Source organism: Amphimedon queenslandica, unplaced genomic scaffold (genome assembly GCF_000090795.2).
Source record: "Amphimedon queenslandica unplaced genomic scaffold, v1.1 AMPQUscaffold_13519, whole genome shotgun sequence".
Lineage (NCBI taxonomy): Eukaryota > Metazoa > Porifera > Demospongiae > Haplosclerida > Niphatidae > Amphimedon > Amphimedon queenslandica.
In genome coordinates, this window is record NW_003546245.1 from 51,157 (window position 1) to 67,913 (window position 16,757).

General features: G+C 37.6%; 4 protein-coding genes across 6 annotated transcripts in view; 1 reads left to right on the forward strand and 3 right to left on the reverse strand.

Annotated features, from left to right (window-relative positions):
• Positions 1-4,614, reverse strand: part of LOC105312968 (uncharacterized) — a 5,790-nt gene extending 1,176 nt beyond the window's left edge. Inside the window, exons 1-5 of the mRNA XM_019996205.1 lie at positions 4,522-4,614; positions 3,644-4,379; positions 2,398-3,535; positions 494-1,831; positions 3-167 (exon numbers count right to left, since the gene is read on the reverse strand). Coding sequence (XP_019851764.1) covers positions 3-167; positions 494-1,831; positions 2,398-3,535; positions 3,644-4,374 — 3,372 coding nt within the window. The 5' untranslated portion in view covers positions 4,375-4,379; positions 4,522-4,614. The remainder of the gene's footprint in view (positions 1-2; positions 168-493; positions 1,832-2,397; positions 3,536-3,643; positions 4,380-4,521) is intronic.
• A 36-nt stretch (positions 4,615-4,650) lies between these two features.
• LOC105312974 (protein-lysine N-methyltransferase EEF2KMT-like) lies at positions 4,651-6,779 on the forward strand. Of its 3 annotated transcripts, none has more exons than XM_019996588.1 (10): positions 4,651-4,743; positions 4,791-4,874; positions 4,915-4,995; positions 5,050-5,163; positions 5,261-5,341; positions 5,389-5,447; positions 5,533-5,864; positions 6,008-6,068; positions 6,144-6,235; positions 6,395-6,779. In XM_019996588.1, the coding sequence occupies exons 3-10, from the start codon at positions 4,933-4,935 to the stop codon at positions 6,505-6,507; spliced, it is 915 nt and encodes a 304-aa protein (XP_019852147.1). In that variant the 5' UTR covers positions 4,651-4,743; positions 4,791-4,874; positions 4,915-4,932; the 3' UTR covers positions 6,508-6,779. The 3 variants fall into 3 exon arrangements, with proteins under 3 accessions (XP_019852147.1, XP_019852142.1, XP_019852138.1); XM_019996583.1 differs by having other exon boundaries at positions 4,724-4,874; positions 5,533-5,678; positions 5,781-5,864; XM_019996579.1 differs by having other exon boundaries at positions 4,724-4,874.
• Positions 6,446-9,469, reverse strand: LOC100640397 (cerebellar degeneration-related protein 2-like). Its single transcript, XM_003382855.3, has 3 exons — positions 9,315-9,469; positions 8,691-8,803; positions 6,446-7,638 (listed from the first exon to the last, which is right to left on the reverse strand). Exons 1-3 carry the CDS (start codon positions 9,412-9,414, stop codon positions 6,721-6,723), a joined length of 1,131 nt encoding a protein of 376 aa, XP_003382903.1. The 5' UTR covers positions 9,415-9,469; the 3' UTR covers positions 6,446-6,720.
• Positions 9,470-9,690: 221 nt separating this feature from the next.
• Positions 9,691-14,687, reverse strand: LOC100638796 (F-box/WD repeat-containing protein 7-like). The gene is made up of 17 exons (XM_003382759.3): positions 14,578-14,687; positions 14,335-14,528; positions 13,666-13,766; positions 13,057-13,242; positions 12,915-12,999; positions 12,578-12,672; positions 12,026-12,128; positions 11,835-11,933; positions 11,694-11,780; positions 11,450-11,545; positions 11,155-11,242; positions 10,958-11,054; positions 10,738-10,864; positions 10,474-10,564; positions 10,340-10,416; positions 10,013-10,205; positions 9,691-9,900 (listed from the first exon to the last, which is right to left on the reverse strand). Exons 2-17 carry the CDS (start codon positions 14,431-14,433, stop codon positions 9,788-9,790), a joined length of 1,737 nt encoding a protein of 578 aa, XP_003382807.2. The 5' UTR covers positions 14,434-14,528; positions 14,578-14,687; the 3' UTR covers positions 9,691-9,787.
• Between the last annotated feature and the right edge of the window lie 2,070 nt (positions 14,688-16,757).

The window sequence follows — 16,757 nt, forward strand, 5'->3', positions numbered from 1 at the left end:
ACGGTGAGGACCAGTGGGTAACTGGATACCTTCTCCGCTGCTTTGGCAACTATGCGAGACTTTGCCGCTATCTTCTGGAACCGAGACACCATGTTGTTAAGTATCTTTTCCTTACGACCTGGAGGACCACTAGTTGTATCAGTAGTACCAGGATGAGGGGTTAAAGTCTAGAATTGTTATAATAAATATAATTATTGTTGTTATAATTAATGCAATAAGACATTTATTAATTACAACTATGCATAATCAAGCCACCCTGCCTTCTTTAAATCAATTACTACCACAATTACAGACAATTTTTAAAGACACATGCACGTGTGAATAATAACATCCACATGTAGTCTGTGTCTTTTATGTGGAGATTATGTTATACAATAGAAGGAGTGCAATGATAGAATGTAGATAAAAGGTTATGTCTGCTGTACATGCAAATATTTAGTGAATTCCACACTTCCTCTCTATCAAAATAACATTCTAAGAATGTGGGACATACCTGTTGCTGTGACTCCATGTCCTTCTCTTCTGTAGAGTGAGAATAAGAGCTGCTCCTCTCTTCGTCTTCCTCTCCCTCCTCATCTGACCCGCTGCTAATCTCCTCCTCTTCCTCCTCCCCTTCTCCGCCCACTTTGTGTCGTCTTATCCTTTTATGGTGGTGATATCCTGCCCCCTCACCTAACGAAGGAAACTGATTGAATTGATGGAGTGGAACTGATTCCGGGGTAGCCCCCCGGGGACCTAATTTTAACTTTGTCTCAATCGTCATTGTAAAAGACCCGTTGTACGTGACTTCAAGGTATATCCAGATCCCGTTTTGGTTCAGTTTGGGTAGTTTGAATGGTTTCCTAATGATAGGCATGTCCATTCCCATCGTAACTTCTGTTACTTTCAGTTCCTCGAGGAATGACGGGGTTTTAATGCGTATCAGTTTCCGCTGTATCCGAGAGGTTACCCAGTTCTTCCAGCGCTCCTCGTGCCACAGGTCCCAGGCTAAACGAGCCATCCCAGCGTTAATCCAACCAATGGAAATACTCAGGGGGAGGAGGATAGAGGTTTGATCCCCACTAGAAGGACGAGAGTAGCCATTCCTCTGAGAGGAGAGAGAGGAGGTCCCAGTAGCGGATCTAATGGAAGCAGGTGAGGTTGATTGGTTTCTTTGAGTAATACTAACAGCTAGTGTACTATCATCGGCGTCATCTTGTTCGGAATCAGCCGACATTGAGAAATGAACGGACTCAGTCTTTGAACCAGCTCCAATTCCTCCTGTTTTATTGTTGCCCGTGGCTCCTCCGTGGTGCTGGTGAGTCTGTCTGCCTTTTCTCTGATTCCTAGTAGAAGCTGTTGACTGTATATTCTGTGATTGCGGCCTGGTTCTTGCTAGTAAAGGCGATTGCCCCGTACCTTCTGGCATGTAGCAGCCCATGTATCGGTAGAATGCACTGCAATCCTTTATCAGCTGGTCGTAGGATTTATTCTCAGAAGCTGCTCGTAGCCTTCGAAACCACTCCTCCTTTTCCCGTGAGGTACTCGTAAATAGAAACACGTGTCCTTCTTTTCTATCATCAGGCCACTGGACACATATTGGAAACTTCTTGCTCCACCTTCTCTTCCTGTTAAGAGCAACTTCCTCTGGTACCAGGAGTATCGAACACTCTCTTAAATCTTTCTTGATTGTGTCGTTACGAGTTACAGGTCCATCGTGAGGCGTGTGTATCAGTTTCCTGTAGTGCAGCTCAAGATGAAAGTCGTCGTAAAGTCGTACTCTTGTTATGTGCCTTTGACTAGGATGGTGCTTGGAAGGATGATATTGATGAACCAAACCAAAGGCATTACTCTAAAACAGAGAGAGAGAGAGAGAATTAAGAAGAGAGAGGGAAAACAATAGATAAGTGTTTGTGTTGGTTAAATGCAATTGCCTTATATGAGAAACAGTTTATTGAATGTGGTCACAATTAATACACAGGTGTTGTACTGTTATTTAAATATACTAAACAAGGTCAGTTTGTGGGTTGTTTCAATACATTAAGGTTCAATGAGTGAATATAATAGAGCTACAAGTCATGGGAACTTGAGATATAGAGTCGGTGTCTTAGTGAGGAATGAGCATGAGTGAGTGTGACTTGTCTGTGAAGTGCAATTTCATCATAATAATGTGTGACGGACAGTACATGCAATTATTATATATAGCTTGTACTTTTAATACAGAAATGTAGCAATTATATACCATCACTCATAATATTGTAATGCTTATAGTCAATTGTTTACAAGAATAAAAATACTATTTTAATATTCTTAGTATATCATTAATGAAATGGGCAATGAGTTTGACTTGGACATGAAAATTGGCAGAAAAAATATACTACTAAAACATCTACATGTATCTAGCACACTACTCCTAACCTTCAATTCTCTTTTCTTTTCAAAATCAACTTCAATAGTTTTCGGGAGCTGGTCCAAGCTAGGCAGCGTCTCGAGTCTATCTTTACTGGTTTTAGAGGCAGCACGTCTCTCCTTCTCTCTCTCAGAGTACTGGACGTACAGGACGAAAGCCGAACCAAACACAACATAAAACAATAAGAACCCAGCAAGAAATCCGGCCAGGTACACAAACGGGTTTAACGTGTAATAAAGATAAAGACAAAAGGTTGCCAAAGAGAGGGAGAGGGGCATTGTGCTCTCTCCAGCAGGTGGAGAAGGAGGAGGCAGTGGCGGTATCATGGTCTCTTTGCTGGTAATACTCACTATTGGTAGACCTCCTCTTTTTCTTTTAGTTGGTATGAATTCCAACGATCGATTGGCCTCACTATCAGAAGAGAACACTCCAGCTGTACTGGACTCCACACTGTAGCGATTAGTCATGGCCGGTCTTGGAGGTACTACTGGTCTAGGACGTTTGGAGCCTTTAGGAGACCAGGTGGTGTTCTCGGGTGAACTATTAATTAAAGGAGGGGGTGGGTGTGAGTTTGGTGAGGGAGAGAGTGAGGTTAGTGGAGGAGTGAGTGACGGGGGCGGTATTGTAATGGGAGTGGCTGTTGTTGAGTATGGGTCATCATAATCGTCGCTTAAATGCATTAAAGGGTGATCCTCTGTCATTTCTAATGTACCAAGCACAACAGGTTCAACAGGTTTACTATCAGTATCATTAGCAGGATCAGTACTAGTTTTAGTTTCTTTATGCAGTTTATCAGCTTCAGCAATGCTGAAAGATTTAAACAGTTCATCATCATCATCATCATGGCTTCTCTCCTCCTCCTCTTGTTGTTGTAATTTCATAGCAGCCATTGGTGTCGTAAAAGACTTGAACAGTTCGTCATTAATGTCATCTTCTTCACACTTAGTGGAGGAAGAAGTGTTTAATGAATCATCTTCTATCAATGTTTCTTCATCTTGTTGAGTTGCTGTGGTTGATTTGTCGCCATTAGTCACACCATCAATAATGATAATGTTAGTGTCATCATTATCATCATTATTGGACTGGTCTGGATCAGTAACTGAGTTATGACTTGATGATGAATGAAATGGCTGAGTTTCTTCATCACTAAATACAATAGAGAAAAAGTGTTAGTAATATTTAGCAAACAAACAAATTCGATTAAACATTTAAGGAGGAAGAGGAAGAACATATAAGAAAGATAAAATTCCTAACCTTTTGTTAGGTAAATATTTCCCCAGCAGACCACATTCCTCAATCTCTTCATTCTTGTCACCATCAGTGAATCCTACAGCATTTTCTTCCATCATAGAATCATTTGTAGTAGCTAGTTCCTGTGTCATTGGCAACTCTGTATTTTGTACTACACTAAAAGCAGAGGCTGTGCTATCTTTTACAATGTCACCATTTTCATTTGGTATCTCTCTCTCCTCCTCCTCCTCCATAGGGTTCAAAGTGGTTTCCTGTGAATGAGTATTGTCAGTTTCCCTAACCTTTACTACTAGGTCTTCTTCTTGCTGCTTGTCATCAGGAAATAAATCATCTGGTTTTGACTCAGTGAGTCCTAATGGATCTCCGCTAGTTATTTCATCCCCAAACAAGTCATCATCGAAAATGGAGGAAGGAGGAGGTGGGAGGGACGTTGAAGATGATTGCAACGAAGATCCTTGAGGATGATCTGTGTCTGACTTGAGTTGCTCTTGGTTGCCGCTATCTGTTTGACTGTTAAGAGACGAAAAGAAATCATCATCTTCATCGTCGAGGTCTTTATCGAGCCATTTCCCTATGTCACTGAATTTATACGTTGCATTGTTGACGCGTGCGTGTGCTGGAATCTTGTCTCTCTCCTTCTGCAGTTGCTTTTTCGTAATGTCGTCCCTGACGTGGTGAATTTGGTGACTAGTCTCACGGGCAATGCTTCTTGCTTTCTTTATGTACTTGGACATACTGTCTGAGAGAGAAAGGGAGACAGAAAGAGAGATTATAAGGAGGATAGAAAATAAAAGTGTGAATGGGCTGACTACCTGGTTAATGTACAAATGACCATTCACAAGTGTTTGCTCTATTGTTCTAAATAAGGTGCGAGAACTCACCCCAAGGGCTCGCCTTGTTTAGCGGACTATACTCGGCCAGATACTGTCCACCAGTTCAACCAACAGCTAGCCACTTTCTTCTCTTTGTTGTCAGACTATTCCACACACAGTTCTTTCTGCTCTATCACTACCTCTACTACAGTTACTGTACAGTTACTGGCGTCACAGTTTATGGTATATCGGGAGGAGCTGCTACCGCCCCATGCATCGTAGGCCCACGCAGTATGAATAATCCAACAACTTGTGAATATTCTAATATAATTTCTCAGTTCTTCTCCCTCGTTAGGACTAAAGATATTGACTGGGGAGGGTTTGAAGCGGAGCCTCAATCACAGAGAAGACTATTTCATGAGGTATAAATTAATGAAATGTAATCATTATTTGTTTTTAAAGATATTTGATCATCATTTGATGTTAAAATATCCTCCGCCACTTGACTACCAGCTGTCGTTCCTTAAACAATGGATGAAACTGGTAAGCATATATATATTTAAAGCGGGACTTACAACGGCAGTCCTTTCATGACAGGTTGAAGACTCCAATCAAGAGCTGATTGAGGAAATATATGAACTATATACCAGTCTTATAAGCAAAGGGCTGAATGATGATGACAGAAACTATTGTTACAAATCATATTACCTTGTACAAAGAGAGAGAGCGAGAGAGGGGGAAGAGAGATGACATATATGTCACACATACATCATGTGTGACATATATGTCACACATGTGCCTTGTATAGGGTGAAGGTGATGTTTTTGTAACATTGAAAGAGTCCAGACACATTGTATCAGGAGGTACCACTGGGTTGTGTACGTGGCAGGTGCTGCACTAGTGTATTCCTAGCATCATTTAACACTGACTCTATAGGCAAGCATGGAATTGGCGGAATGGATTGCAGCTGAACAAAAAGAAGCATTTAATAACAAGTGAATATCAACATTAACTTTTATTGCTCCAGCTGCAACTTTCCTTTCTTACTTTGTGATACCTTTTCTGTCTTTCTCTTTTCAGACATATTTTAGAATTAGGATCAGGAATTGGATTCTTAGGATTATCTGTTCTCAAACTCACATCTCCTCTCTCATACACTTTCACTGATTGCAATGTTGACGTCCTAAAACTGCTCAAAAATAACGTTGACATCAATAACATTCCAGGTGTGCCTCCGATTGATACCTTTACTGTTGTAGTAAAGTTCAAACAGAAAACAAACCAATGCAGCTGTTTGTTTGTGGTATGTTACACTTTCCTTATGGCAGGTAATCAGATTGTTTCAACTCATTTGGATTGGAATTCTTGTGAGCAGCTGGATTTTCCTCCTGTTGACATAGTTCTTGCCTCTGGTCAGCCAAGATTTATGTTTAGCCTTTATAGCTGTACCTCAGTCCCAATTTCTATTACATTTCTGATGCATTATTGGTTCCTTTATCTTATAAAATTTGAGCTGGTACCTGTGTTCATATAATTTTCTTTCTGTCATATTCAGATGTGATCTATGATACAGAACTAATTGATCCGTTCATTAATGTTCTTGAAAAGCTTCTGAGGTGAAATAGAAACAATAATAATAATAATAATAATAATAATAATAATAATGATAATAATTTCATTTTTATCATCAGACCAGTCTCACCTGCTCGTGTACCACCAGTAGCTTATGTTGCATCAACAATACGTAATGAAGATACTTACTCACAGTTTCTGCAAAAAATAGGTGATTAAGAATACTTTTATAAATATTAGCAGCTGCAGTTGTCATGTCCATGTAGAGGAAGGGAGTGTTGATTAAACTATTAGTTTGCCCACCTGCTTGATCTTGAATCTAACCAGATATTATAACTATGTTGTTTTATAAAGTCCTTTATTATTCTAGATGGTTCTTCTCTTTTGTATAAAGAAGTGAAAAATGAATTAGCGAAAAGGATTTTTTATTACGACAGACGACTAATAGTCTCCATATTAGAAATAACTTACAATAATAATTAATAATTAATAATAATGATTAATAGTCATAATAAATCAATGTGTCGTGAATGATAATAATAATAATAATAATACCAGTAATAATAATGGTGATAATAATACATTTAATTGATAATAATGTCAGTTTTGATACCTGATGATTAAAATAATTGTTATATATATATATTACATTAATCATAATAATAATATACTATCATCAAATGGTGTCCAGTTTCGTTACTTATGATTCCGTTTCTCAATCAGTCTATCTGCTACTACAGTAGTTGCTTTTAGTGTTGCGTACACCTCTTGAAATAAATCTTTAAGAGACGACTCCTTAACAACACTACCTCCTTCGGTCTTGTTCTTCTTATCTTTACCATCAACACCACTACGCTGCACATCATCTTTAGTAGTGTCTCCATCTTCAAGGTTCATATGTGATTTGGATTCACAGCGACAGTTGGACACCATGTAGTCATACTGCTCCTTCATGGTCTGATAATCAACCAGTAGTTCCGTATGGAGGGTTGTCACTCGGCTAAAAGAAGGACTCTCTTCCGATGGGTATCTGGCAAAGAAAGTTTTTGGGGGACTGGTGGGAGGGAGAGAAGGAGTAACAGGCTCTGATGTACTCAAGTTTAGGAGCTTCTCTTCAAGAGCAGACACATGGCTGCGCAGTTCGATATTTTCCAGCTCTGTCCTTTCAAGTAGTTCGGAAAGTTTAGCATTCTCTGTCTTTACTGTGTCAAGGAGGGTCTGTGTCTTGTTCTTCTGGTAGTTTGTGTTTTGAAGTTTAATCGATAAATCCTCCACGATCTCATAATGCTCTTTCAATAACTCATCGTGATTCAGACGAGTCAAGTCCCTGCAGCTGTCATTATTAGAAGAGGGTTTATTTGAGGCACCATCAGGTACATCTCTTGATTTTAGCGTCTTCATTTCGCTCAGTTCTCTCTCAAAACCCTCCAGCCTGTCATGAAGGTCATTGATGATTTTAGTCTTCAAATCGATGGTTACTTGACGCCTCAAGTTCGTTGTTTTAAGTTCTCTGTTCTCGCGTTCCGTCTCTTCCAGTTTCTGTTCCAAGCTCTCACATGAGCTATTAGCTTGTCTCAATGCTTCCTTAGTGTTTGATAATTGAGTAGTTAAATTCTAAATAAATAAATAAATAAATAACAACCTTACTAACAATAATAATATCTGAAAAAATGACTGCAGAGTCGCCATATTTAAATTTAATGAATTTTTAAAGTTACTCAAAAATCAGGCCAAAGTCCCTGTACTATAGTACAGGGATTTTGGCCAAATTTTGCCAAAAATGAAAAGTAGAGAATCCTCCATTTTTATAATATTTTTTGATGCATATACATGTACTTATGTTGCGTAGAAAGTTTGAGCTGGTTTTGATCAAATTTGGATTTTTAATGAATTTTTAAAGTTGCTCCAAAATTAGGCTAAAGTCCCTGTACTATAGTACAGGGATTTTGGCCAAATTTTGCCAAAAATGAAAAGTAGAGAATTTTCTATTTTTATAATATTTTCTGATACATATACATGTACTCTTGTTGTGTAGAAAGTTTGAGCTCGTTCTGATCAAATTTGGATTTTTTATGAATTTTTAAAGTTACTCAGACCATGAAATGAGTCATTAGATGATCCACACGTCAATAGGGATTCACATACACACACACGCACACATTAATTATGTTTATACTGTCCATTCATATACCTGGCTATAGTTGTCAAACACTAAGTAAAACTGAGACATAAACAAATAAAGTACATCCAAACTTAAATGTAAAAAAAACCAAAGAGCTTATAAGAGGCAATGTAGCATTATAGACAAGTATGTGTATGTGTACAAAACACTTAAGGGACAGCAGAATTGTAGCCTGGACTTGCTATTAACACAGTTATTGTACTGAGACATGATTTCACATTCTATCCTTTATGATGTAAAGTACAACCTCATCCTGTTAGTCCACAATGTACTGTAGCCATATCGAAGGCTTAGATAATGTAGACAAACAGACAATGTTTTTCTAAATAATTCACTCTGTCACTCTCTCTCTCAACATTTCCTATATCTTCAAAAGAAGCCTCCATATACAGTGAGTGTCTTCATTGATAAAGTTAGTGAATTCCATTACAATGTGTCACATGTACTGCTGTCAAGCATAAAGACAAACACATAAGTCACTTACTCGATTTGATAGTAAAGTCTCATCGATGTGTTCCTCTAATTTTTTCACTTGTTCCTCTAGCTCTGTGTTCCTCTCTAGCAGTGTCTTACCCAATATTGCTGCTAGATGAAGTTCTGAGAGAGAGGGGGGGAGAGGGAGGGAGAGAGGGGGGAGCATAATTAATAATAAAATTAGTCCATTATGAGTACATTCTTATCATGATTTGCGATAAACAGAAACCTTTCTTGAATGAACTAATAATTACACAATTAGAGCTACTCCATTTTAAACAATAAACTAGATACAATGTCTTGTACAATGCAAAGACTATAACAATATGAACAGGTATATATATATATATATATATATATATATATATATATATATATATATATATATATATTGTGTATAATCATGTAGTATGTATATAATCACTTTTAGTTTTCTATTTTACATGTAGCTAGCTTTCATTTCACATTTATTATAATTAATGGTCTATTTTACACTACATGACTCGCACTAGAATCAATAGGCCAGTATATACAACTACTATAGAATTCATAGTGTCATCAATGTATCGAGTTTCATTCGATACATTGATAGAGACTGGTCTTAGTTCAGCTGCTATGACTACTATATTCTTACCTTCTTCCATCTCTTTGTTCTCATTGAGCGCCACTAGTTGTCTCTCTAGGTCTGGATCACTGATGGAGAGGTCGCTAGAGCCGTTACCATAAACTTCCATTGTCTCTTTGAAGATATAGGAAGACAGACCTTTCTATGAATAATTAACCCTCAACTAGCTGGGCGTGGTTTTAATAACTTGTATTTTTTAATTTTTATGATTTTTTGTTTTTTAAAGTTACACTGTAAGTGATGATATTTTAACAATAATAATAACAATAATAATAATAATAATAATAATAATAATAATAATACATGATAGAGGTAGTTGATGTACACTGTCAGCAGCTAGTGAAAGGAGAAGGAGAGAGAAAGAGACTGAAAATATTAACAATAATTTGAAGGAGATTATACAGAGTGACAATAAAGTCTAATTTCATAATTGAAATAATATTAATAATGTTATATGGACATAGGAGGAGGAGGTTTGTTCTTCATATGCATTCAAAGTCCAGCACCATTAGTTTAGTGTCTTCTATTCCATTTCTACTCCCAACTGCACAAACTAACTTATGCTCGTTGCACTTGACCCGCCACACCACTCCACCTGGAAAAATAATTTGAAATTAAATCACATCTGTGGTCCAATTAGGTACTTTCCTCATTAATAATTACACAATCAAAGAGTGCAGCTGCCAATATCATTATTAGATTATTACCGTTTCCTCCTCCGTCAAGGCAGACTAGGTTTCTAATGAACTCGCCAGTTTTCATGTCCCATAGCTTCACGCTTCCATCGTCGCTACTCGTAACAACAAAGTTCTCCGTGAACTGGAGACTAGTGACAGCACTTTCGTGTTTATGAGGACCGTGTAGCGTATGGAGGCAATAACCTCTGGCAACATCCCACACCTGAGGTAGGGAGAAGGGGAGAGAGAGGAATAAAGTATTATCAATAAAAGCACCATTTAACATTTATCAATTTTAATAAGAACATGTACAATGTTGCAAATATGGCATCATTACTATTCAATGAATCAACAGACCTTAACCGTTGAGTCAGCATTCCCTGACACAAGAATATTCCCTTTCAGTTCCATTGCACTAGTCAATGACTGGTGACCTGTGAAAATGAATCATGTGACAATCACATGATCAGATATTCATTAGGTTCACTAACCGACGAGCGTGTGAATAGATTGGCCAGTTTTAACATCCCAGACCCTAATGGACGTATCTAAAGAACCACTGACGACGTGGGTACCATCAAACTAAATGAAGGAGAGGCATACAAGAATTATCACATTTTTGCTAATTTTAGAAGAATAGAAAAACTTAGCAGGCTGCTTTAGCAGTTGGAAAGTTTATAAGTCCAAAAAACAGCAAGTGAAAATGGCTACATTTAATTACCAACTGTCTATAGAATAAAATCCCTTTCACTAACCAGTAAAGAGTAGACCCGGTTAGTGTGTCCCTGTAGCGTATGTAGGCAAGTTCCTTCCGTTGGGTCCCATATCTTGACTAAGAAATCATAAGCGCCACTGACAACATACTGGCCATCAAATTGAACACTGGGTAAGAGAACCAAACAGCAGTAAAGCATATAAACACTTTACTATAACATTAATGTACAGTGACTATGAACTACATGTACAAGTACTCACCATCTCACAGCTGCTAAGTGTCCTTGAAGAACGGTAGTGCATTGACCTGAATCGACATCCCAGACTCTTAGGGTAGCATCTCGTGAACCACTTACAACTAAAATAAATATTGATAAAAAATAAATATTATTAAAAGTACATGTACATGTATCATAAGGACATCAATGTGTATCAGAAAATGTAACAATAAGTCTGACCTGTTGTATTATGCATGGCTACACATCTGACAGTGGAAGTATGTCCTTGAAGAATATATTTACATTCACCAGTATCAGCATTCCATACCTTAAGAAAGAAGAAGAAAAAAAGGACAAAAGTAATGAGAAAATAAAAAGGACGTGTAGATCTGAACTGATAAATAATGGACAATCTATTAATGTAATGGAAGCTATGGAAGTTTAATTAAAAGGAAGCTGATATCATCAATATGAGAGAGCAGTAAAGATGAGTGGATGATGCTTATAATGCATATATGTACATGGATGTACATACCCTTAATGATCTGTCTGTTGATCCACTGACCACAACGTGACCATTAAACTCTGAACACCAGACACCACCTGTGTGCCCCTGGAGTGTCTTTAAACACTAGCAACAATGGAGGAAAGAAAGAATAATGACACTAGTTGTAAGTGAGGATTGTTCAGGAATTCACAGATTAGCAAATTGGTATAAGAAAAAGAAGAGAAAATGTGATATATACAGAACATGCACCATTATATAATAATGTACATACTCTTCCATTGACTGCAGACCATATCTTAAGAGTAGTGTCGTCGGAGCCACTCACAATCCTATTACCACTGAACTGTAGGCAAGTTACCTGAGGGAGGGACGAAGGATAATATATACATATAAAAATTAAAAGTTAAGTTACCACGTGGTCATCGTGGCCTTTGAGAATTTTGAGTCGTGGATGTTCCTGTACACTAGCATGACGCCAATTGTACTCAATCCAGTGTTTTGTCAAATACATCTACAGCAAAAAGATGGAGAAAGGGAGAGAGAGAGAAAGGGAGAGAGATATTTCTAGTCAACACATCATTAAGGACTCATGAGAGTCATTACATCTTTCCAAGGATTGTAGACTAAACTACAGGTCCTCTTCTTTCCGACATTACCATACACAGCCTCTGATATATTGCACTGCTGGCACTTCTCCTTCCACAGACTGAAATGATAAAATGAAACCATCAATAAACACTGGTACATACAACCTGAGACAGCATTATAAAGACAACATTCATACTCATTGTATTGTATAGATGATATGAAATGATGAGCATGCATGGACACAAACAGCATCATGTGGTAATGGCCTGATGCTGCAGTAATCATCATCTCCTCTATGTTTACCATTAGCTACACTGGTCTGTAATGACTTATAAATGGAACCTTTACTAAACACAAAATGTCTCAACACACAAACACAAACAGAGACTGCAACAAAAACATGACTGTACAGCTAATCATGTCTATAAAAGTACATGTACTAAACGGTGCCCTCAAATCCTATCTATGTGTACTTGTACTGGTGGTGCAAAGTAACACAATCCATAACTCTCAGTCTTCAAATTATCACTAAATAACACTGAGGGGGCAGCCCTGTCTGTAGCTTACAGTATATCATCACAGAGTGTCCTCCACATTCTACAAGTCTGGGCAGCTATTAGCAGATCACGGGGTGACATGTAAGAAAGAACATGAAGAGATAACTACATCAGAGAGAGAGAGGAAGGGAGGGAGAGGGAGGGAGGGAGGGAGGGGAGAGGTAAGGAGAGTGAGAGGAAGAGAAAAAGGTGTGGCAGAAAATATGGAAATGAGGAGAGAGAGAGATGGGATTATTATCATGTAGAGACGCTAACTAGCTTTTCTTTTTAATATTAATCATCAATAAAAACGTGTCAATCCTCCTTTCAACATGTTTACAACCTTTCTCTCTCTCTCTCTCTCTTACCTCTCTGGGTAGCAGTGATATGAAATCCCTCTGAAACTGGGGCTGTATCTTCTCCATGAGATTCTTGAGTTGAGTAGAATCACAGCTAAAATAAGAAAGAAATAATTATAAATAAAGAATTATTATAAATAGACTTGCTTACATTTTGATCAGTTTCTGAAGAGCTTGGTTCCTGTGCTCTCCAGGCCAGCCAGAGAAGGTACTCAGCCAGTCATCAATGGCAGGGGAAAGAAACGGAGAGACTTCCTCAATCTCCTCTTCACAAGTACTGGTACTGCAAGTACTGATGGGAGAAAGAGCAGCTGTCGTACATGAGGCTGCGGCGCTACTGTATATATAAGAAAATATTATCATTATGAATTTTATTATAAATGTAAATGCCCCCTGGAAAGTACATGTACATGCAGAAATAAATGCCAAATATCTAATGATCTTATATGTAAAAATTTGGCGGTACATGCACAATAGAAGCAGGTGCAGTAAATGATATCATTTCTATATCATTCCATGCATGGGATAAGCATTTACTCATAGACATAATCATCACTGAAAACAAAGCAAATACAAGCACATGTACAGTGTAGCCTCTTTATTAAGGACACCATTGGGCCCACACCACCTAGAGGTGTCCTCATTTCAGAGGTACTTTTGTACCAATTGGGGCATTACAAAATGTCCTCATAAAACTAAAATATAAATTAGAAGAAATGAATTGGCAATTGTTTAGTGTCTATGTACTATGGAGACTAGCCTGGCCGTCTCCGATAGACATGGAGGCAAAGGACCTTTGAACCTTTTGATATCAGCATCTGTACTGTCACCACCATCCATCGTGAGAGGAGTGCCTCTCTTCTGTAAAGAGAGAAAGAGAGAGAGAGAGAGAGGGAGGGAGTAAATGATAATAAAAACAGAAGTCAACCATGTGATCATGCATTAGTCCAGTCTCCTACTATTATCAAGTTAAGGGAATACCTAACGTGACACTCAGCGACTAGTGGTACACATTATGAAGTCATTACTAATCATAAGCAGAAGAATTAGAGTCACAATACAAGACAAGGAACTAACAGATTAAGCTTTACATTGATGATACATTATAAACAGCAACTATAGCCTCCATTAAATAGTACATGCCCATAAATACTGGTATATGTGTACTTGTGTGGTCACTGTGGTGGTTTAAATGACACTGACATTTAGTTACTTTCAACATGAATGATGATGAATGATCATGGCTACCATTCTGTATTCTTATGGAGCAAAAAGTTGATGAAATTTTGTATCATACACGTGCAGATTCAAGATGTTAGCACATAATGTCTTTTAAAAATTAAGGAGCATTTTACTGCATATACATAGATGAAGAGTATAAATATACCACACATCAGAGAGAAAAGAATCAAACAAAATTAAATCTTACTTGTCCAGCTACTGGGGATGCTACAGGTGATTGATCATCAAAGTTAAAAGAACTATTGCTGGCCCAGTCTCCCCTCCTGCTGCTGTCAACACCAGCCATTGACAGAAGCACTAGCCATAAAGAGTAGGACAAACTGTCTGACTGGAGTAGGTATAAAACCACCTGAATCAAACAGGGGCAGTATAGAGGACACTCTAGGGATACAAGGCGGGTAAAATTAGATCAATAGAGGAGGACACTCACAAAATAAGTGAATAGATATAGAACTACAGCCGGAGGGTCCTAGAAGAAGAGAAAGAGTTGGTTTGTTAGTGTGCGAGCCTTGAAAGTTGTTGACCAATTGGCCTCGCCTTTTTGCCACACCTACTATGAATAATAACAATTTTAATAATCATGAATAATGGAATCATAACCTTTCTATTAAGCTGCATTCATTGCAGCATTGGTCTTGAAATTGTAGTGCTCTTAGCATCACTAGCAGTAGTGGCCACTAGTGATCCCAGGCAGCGCCACGTGGAGGCGGCACTACATTGCTGCCCAACCTGTATAATGATAGTTAACAATATGTACTAACACTAACTGAATGGGCTTCAAATTTTAACAGGAACTTAATATTGAAGTTTTAAAAAAGAAAGATAGATACATGGCAATATTGATACTATACTGTAAGATCTTGAATCTTTCAAACAGGAACTTGGTATCAAAGTCTTAAGAAAGAAAGGTTAATACATGACAATATTGATACTATACTGTAAGATCTTGAATCTTTCAAACAGGGACTTGGTATCAAAGTCTTAAGAAAGAAAGGTTAATACATGACAATATTGATACTATACTGTAAGATCTTGAATCTTTCAAACAGGAACTTGGTATCAAAGTCTTAAGAAAGAAAGGTTAATACATGACAATATTGATACTATACTGTAAGATCTTGAATCTTTCAAACAGGAACTTGGTATCAAAGTCTTAAGAAAGAAAGGTTAATACATGACAATATTGATACTATACTGTAAGATCTTGAATCTTTCAAACAGGGACTTGGTGTTGAAGTCTTAAGAAAGAAAGGTTAATACATGACAATATTGATACTATACTGTATAAGATCTTGAGTCTTTCAAACAGGAACTTGGTGTTGATGTGTAGATGATGAGTTGGTATAACTTAACTATGTATATATGGGTATGTATGGGCCACCTCATGAGTGCACTCATTATATTAGGGGAACATAAATGTGGGTCACCTATATGAGGTACATGTATGAATTGGGTCACCTATAAGAGGTACATGTATGAATTGGGTCACCTATATGAGGTACATGTATGAATTGGGTCCCCTGTATGGGGAACATGCATGAATGGGGTCACCCATAAGAGGTACATGTATGAATTGGGTCACCTATATCAGGAACATGTATAAATTGGGTCTCCTATATGAGGTACATGTATGAATTGGGTCACCTATATGAGGAACATGTATGAATTGGGTCACCTATATGAGGTACATGTATAATTGGGTCCCCTGTATGGGGAACATGCATGAATTGGGTCACCTATATGAGGTACATGTATGAATTGGGTCACCTATATGAGGAACATGTATGAATTGGGTCACTGGTATCAAACAGTGCACGTGAACAATGCAGCAATAAAAGAGCATGAACAGTACCACGTGTAACCGCTAACGTAAGAACACGTGAACAGTGCGATATATTTAGCGCAAAAGAAAAGACGATGGAGTTAAAAGATGAGTGAAAATGACACCATCCATTCCATTGTGAGGACAGTCAAAAGGATCAGTAAATACATCTATGGAAAGAGAGAGAAAGAAAGAATAACTATAAGACAAAAATTAGAATAACTACACCAAAGCTATCATGAGGTAGATCAGTGACAGAATTATAACCTATATTGATATATAAAGGTAAGGCAAAAAGGAATGGATTTTTAAACCACCAAAGACTGCAGAGTGCAATAGGCAAATGAAACTAGAAGGAGAAAGGAATATATAAATTATATAAGAATATACAAAAGGATAAGAAACTTCCATTAGAATCAAATTAAAAGTCAGGCAAGTGAAACTAAAGGTAGAAATGAAAATAAAGTAAAATTAAGAAACAAAAGATTATAAACTATCCTGTTGTCCATAATGATGATAAAAGAGTAAAAAGAAGAAATTGCAGTTTTAGGCTATCAATCTTCTATTGCTATTGTCTTCTAATTCTAAAATGAGGCCTATTTTTAATCCTCGAACGAAAAGTGAAAATTTTCGAAAATCCATTCTCACCTATAGCAAACAAGAGGGTATGCTGTTTTCGGGTAAACAGTTCCCACTCTTGAAATGCTACATATGAAGACATATGTCATTGCTTGATACACAAAATACACATTATAAAACAATGCATTATTGGTTACTTCCTGATCGAA

Excerpts from the sequence above, each read along its gene's own strand:
- LOC100638796 (XM_003382759.3), bottom strand. The coding sequence starts at position 14,433 with ATGGCTGGTGTTGACAGCAGCAGGAGGGGAGACTGGGCCAGCAATAGT. Across the intron at positions 12,129-12,577 it reads ACACTCTGTGATGATATACT|TCTGTGGAAGGAGAAGTGCC; the intron begins GTAAGCTACAGA and ends TTATCATTTCAG. Across the intron at positions 10,865-10,957 it reads CACTTAGCAGCTGTGAGATG|TGTTCAATTTGATGGCCAGT; the intron begins GTGAGTACTTGT and ends TCTCTTACCCAG.
- LOC105312974 (XM_019996579.1), top strand. The coding sequence starts at position 4,746 with ATGAATAATCCAACAACTTGTGAATATTCTAATATAATTTCTCAGTTC. Across the intron at positions 4,875-4,914 it reads AGAGAAGACTATTTCATGAG|ATATTTGATCATCATTTGAT; the intron begins GTATAAATTAAT and ends TTGTTTTTAAAG. Across the intron at positions 5,448-5,532 it reads AAAGAAGCATTTAATAACAA|ACATATTTTAGAATTAGGAT; the intron begins GTGAATATCAAC and ends TTCTCTTTTCAG.
- LOC100640397 (XM_003382855.3), bottom strand. The coding sequence starts at position 9,414 with ATGGAAGTTTATGGTAACGGCTCTAGCGACCTCTCCATCAGTGATCCA. Across the intron at positions 8,804-9,314 it reads GAACAAAGAGATGGAAGAAG|AACTTCATCTAGCAGCAATA; the intron begins GTAAGAATATAG and ends CCTCTCTCTCAG. Across the intron at positions 7,639-8,690 it reads AGACTTTACTATCAAATCGA|AATTTAACTACTCAATTATC; the intron begins GTAAGTGACTTA and ends TTATTTATTTAG.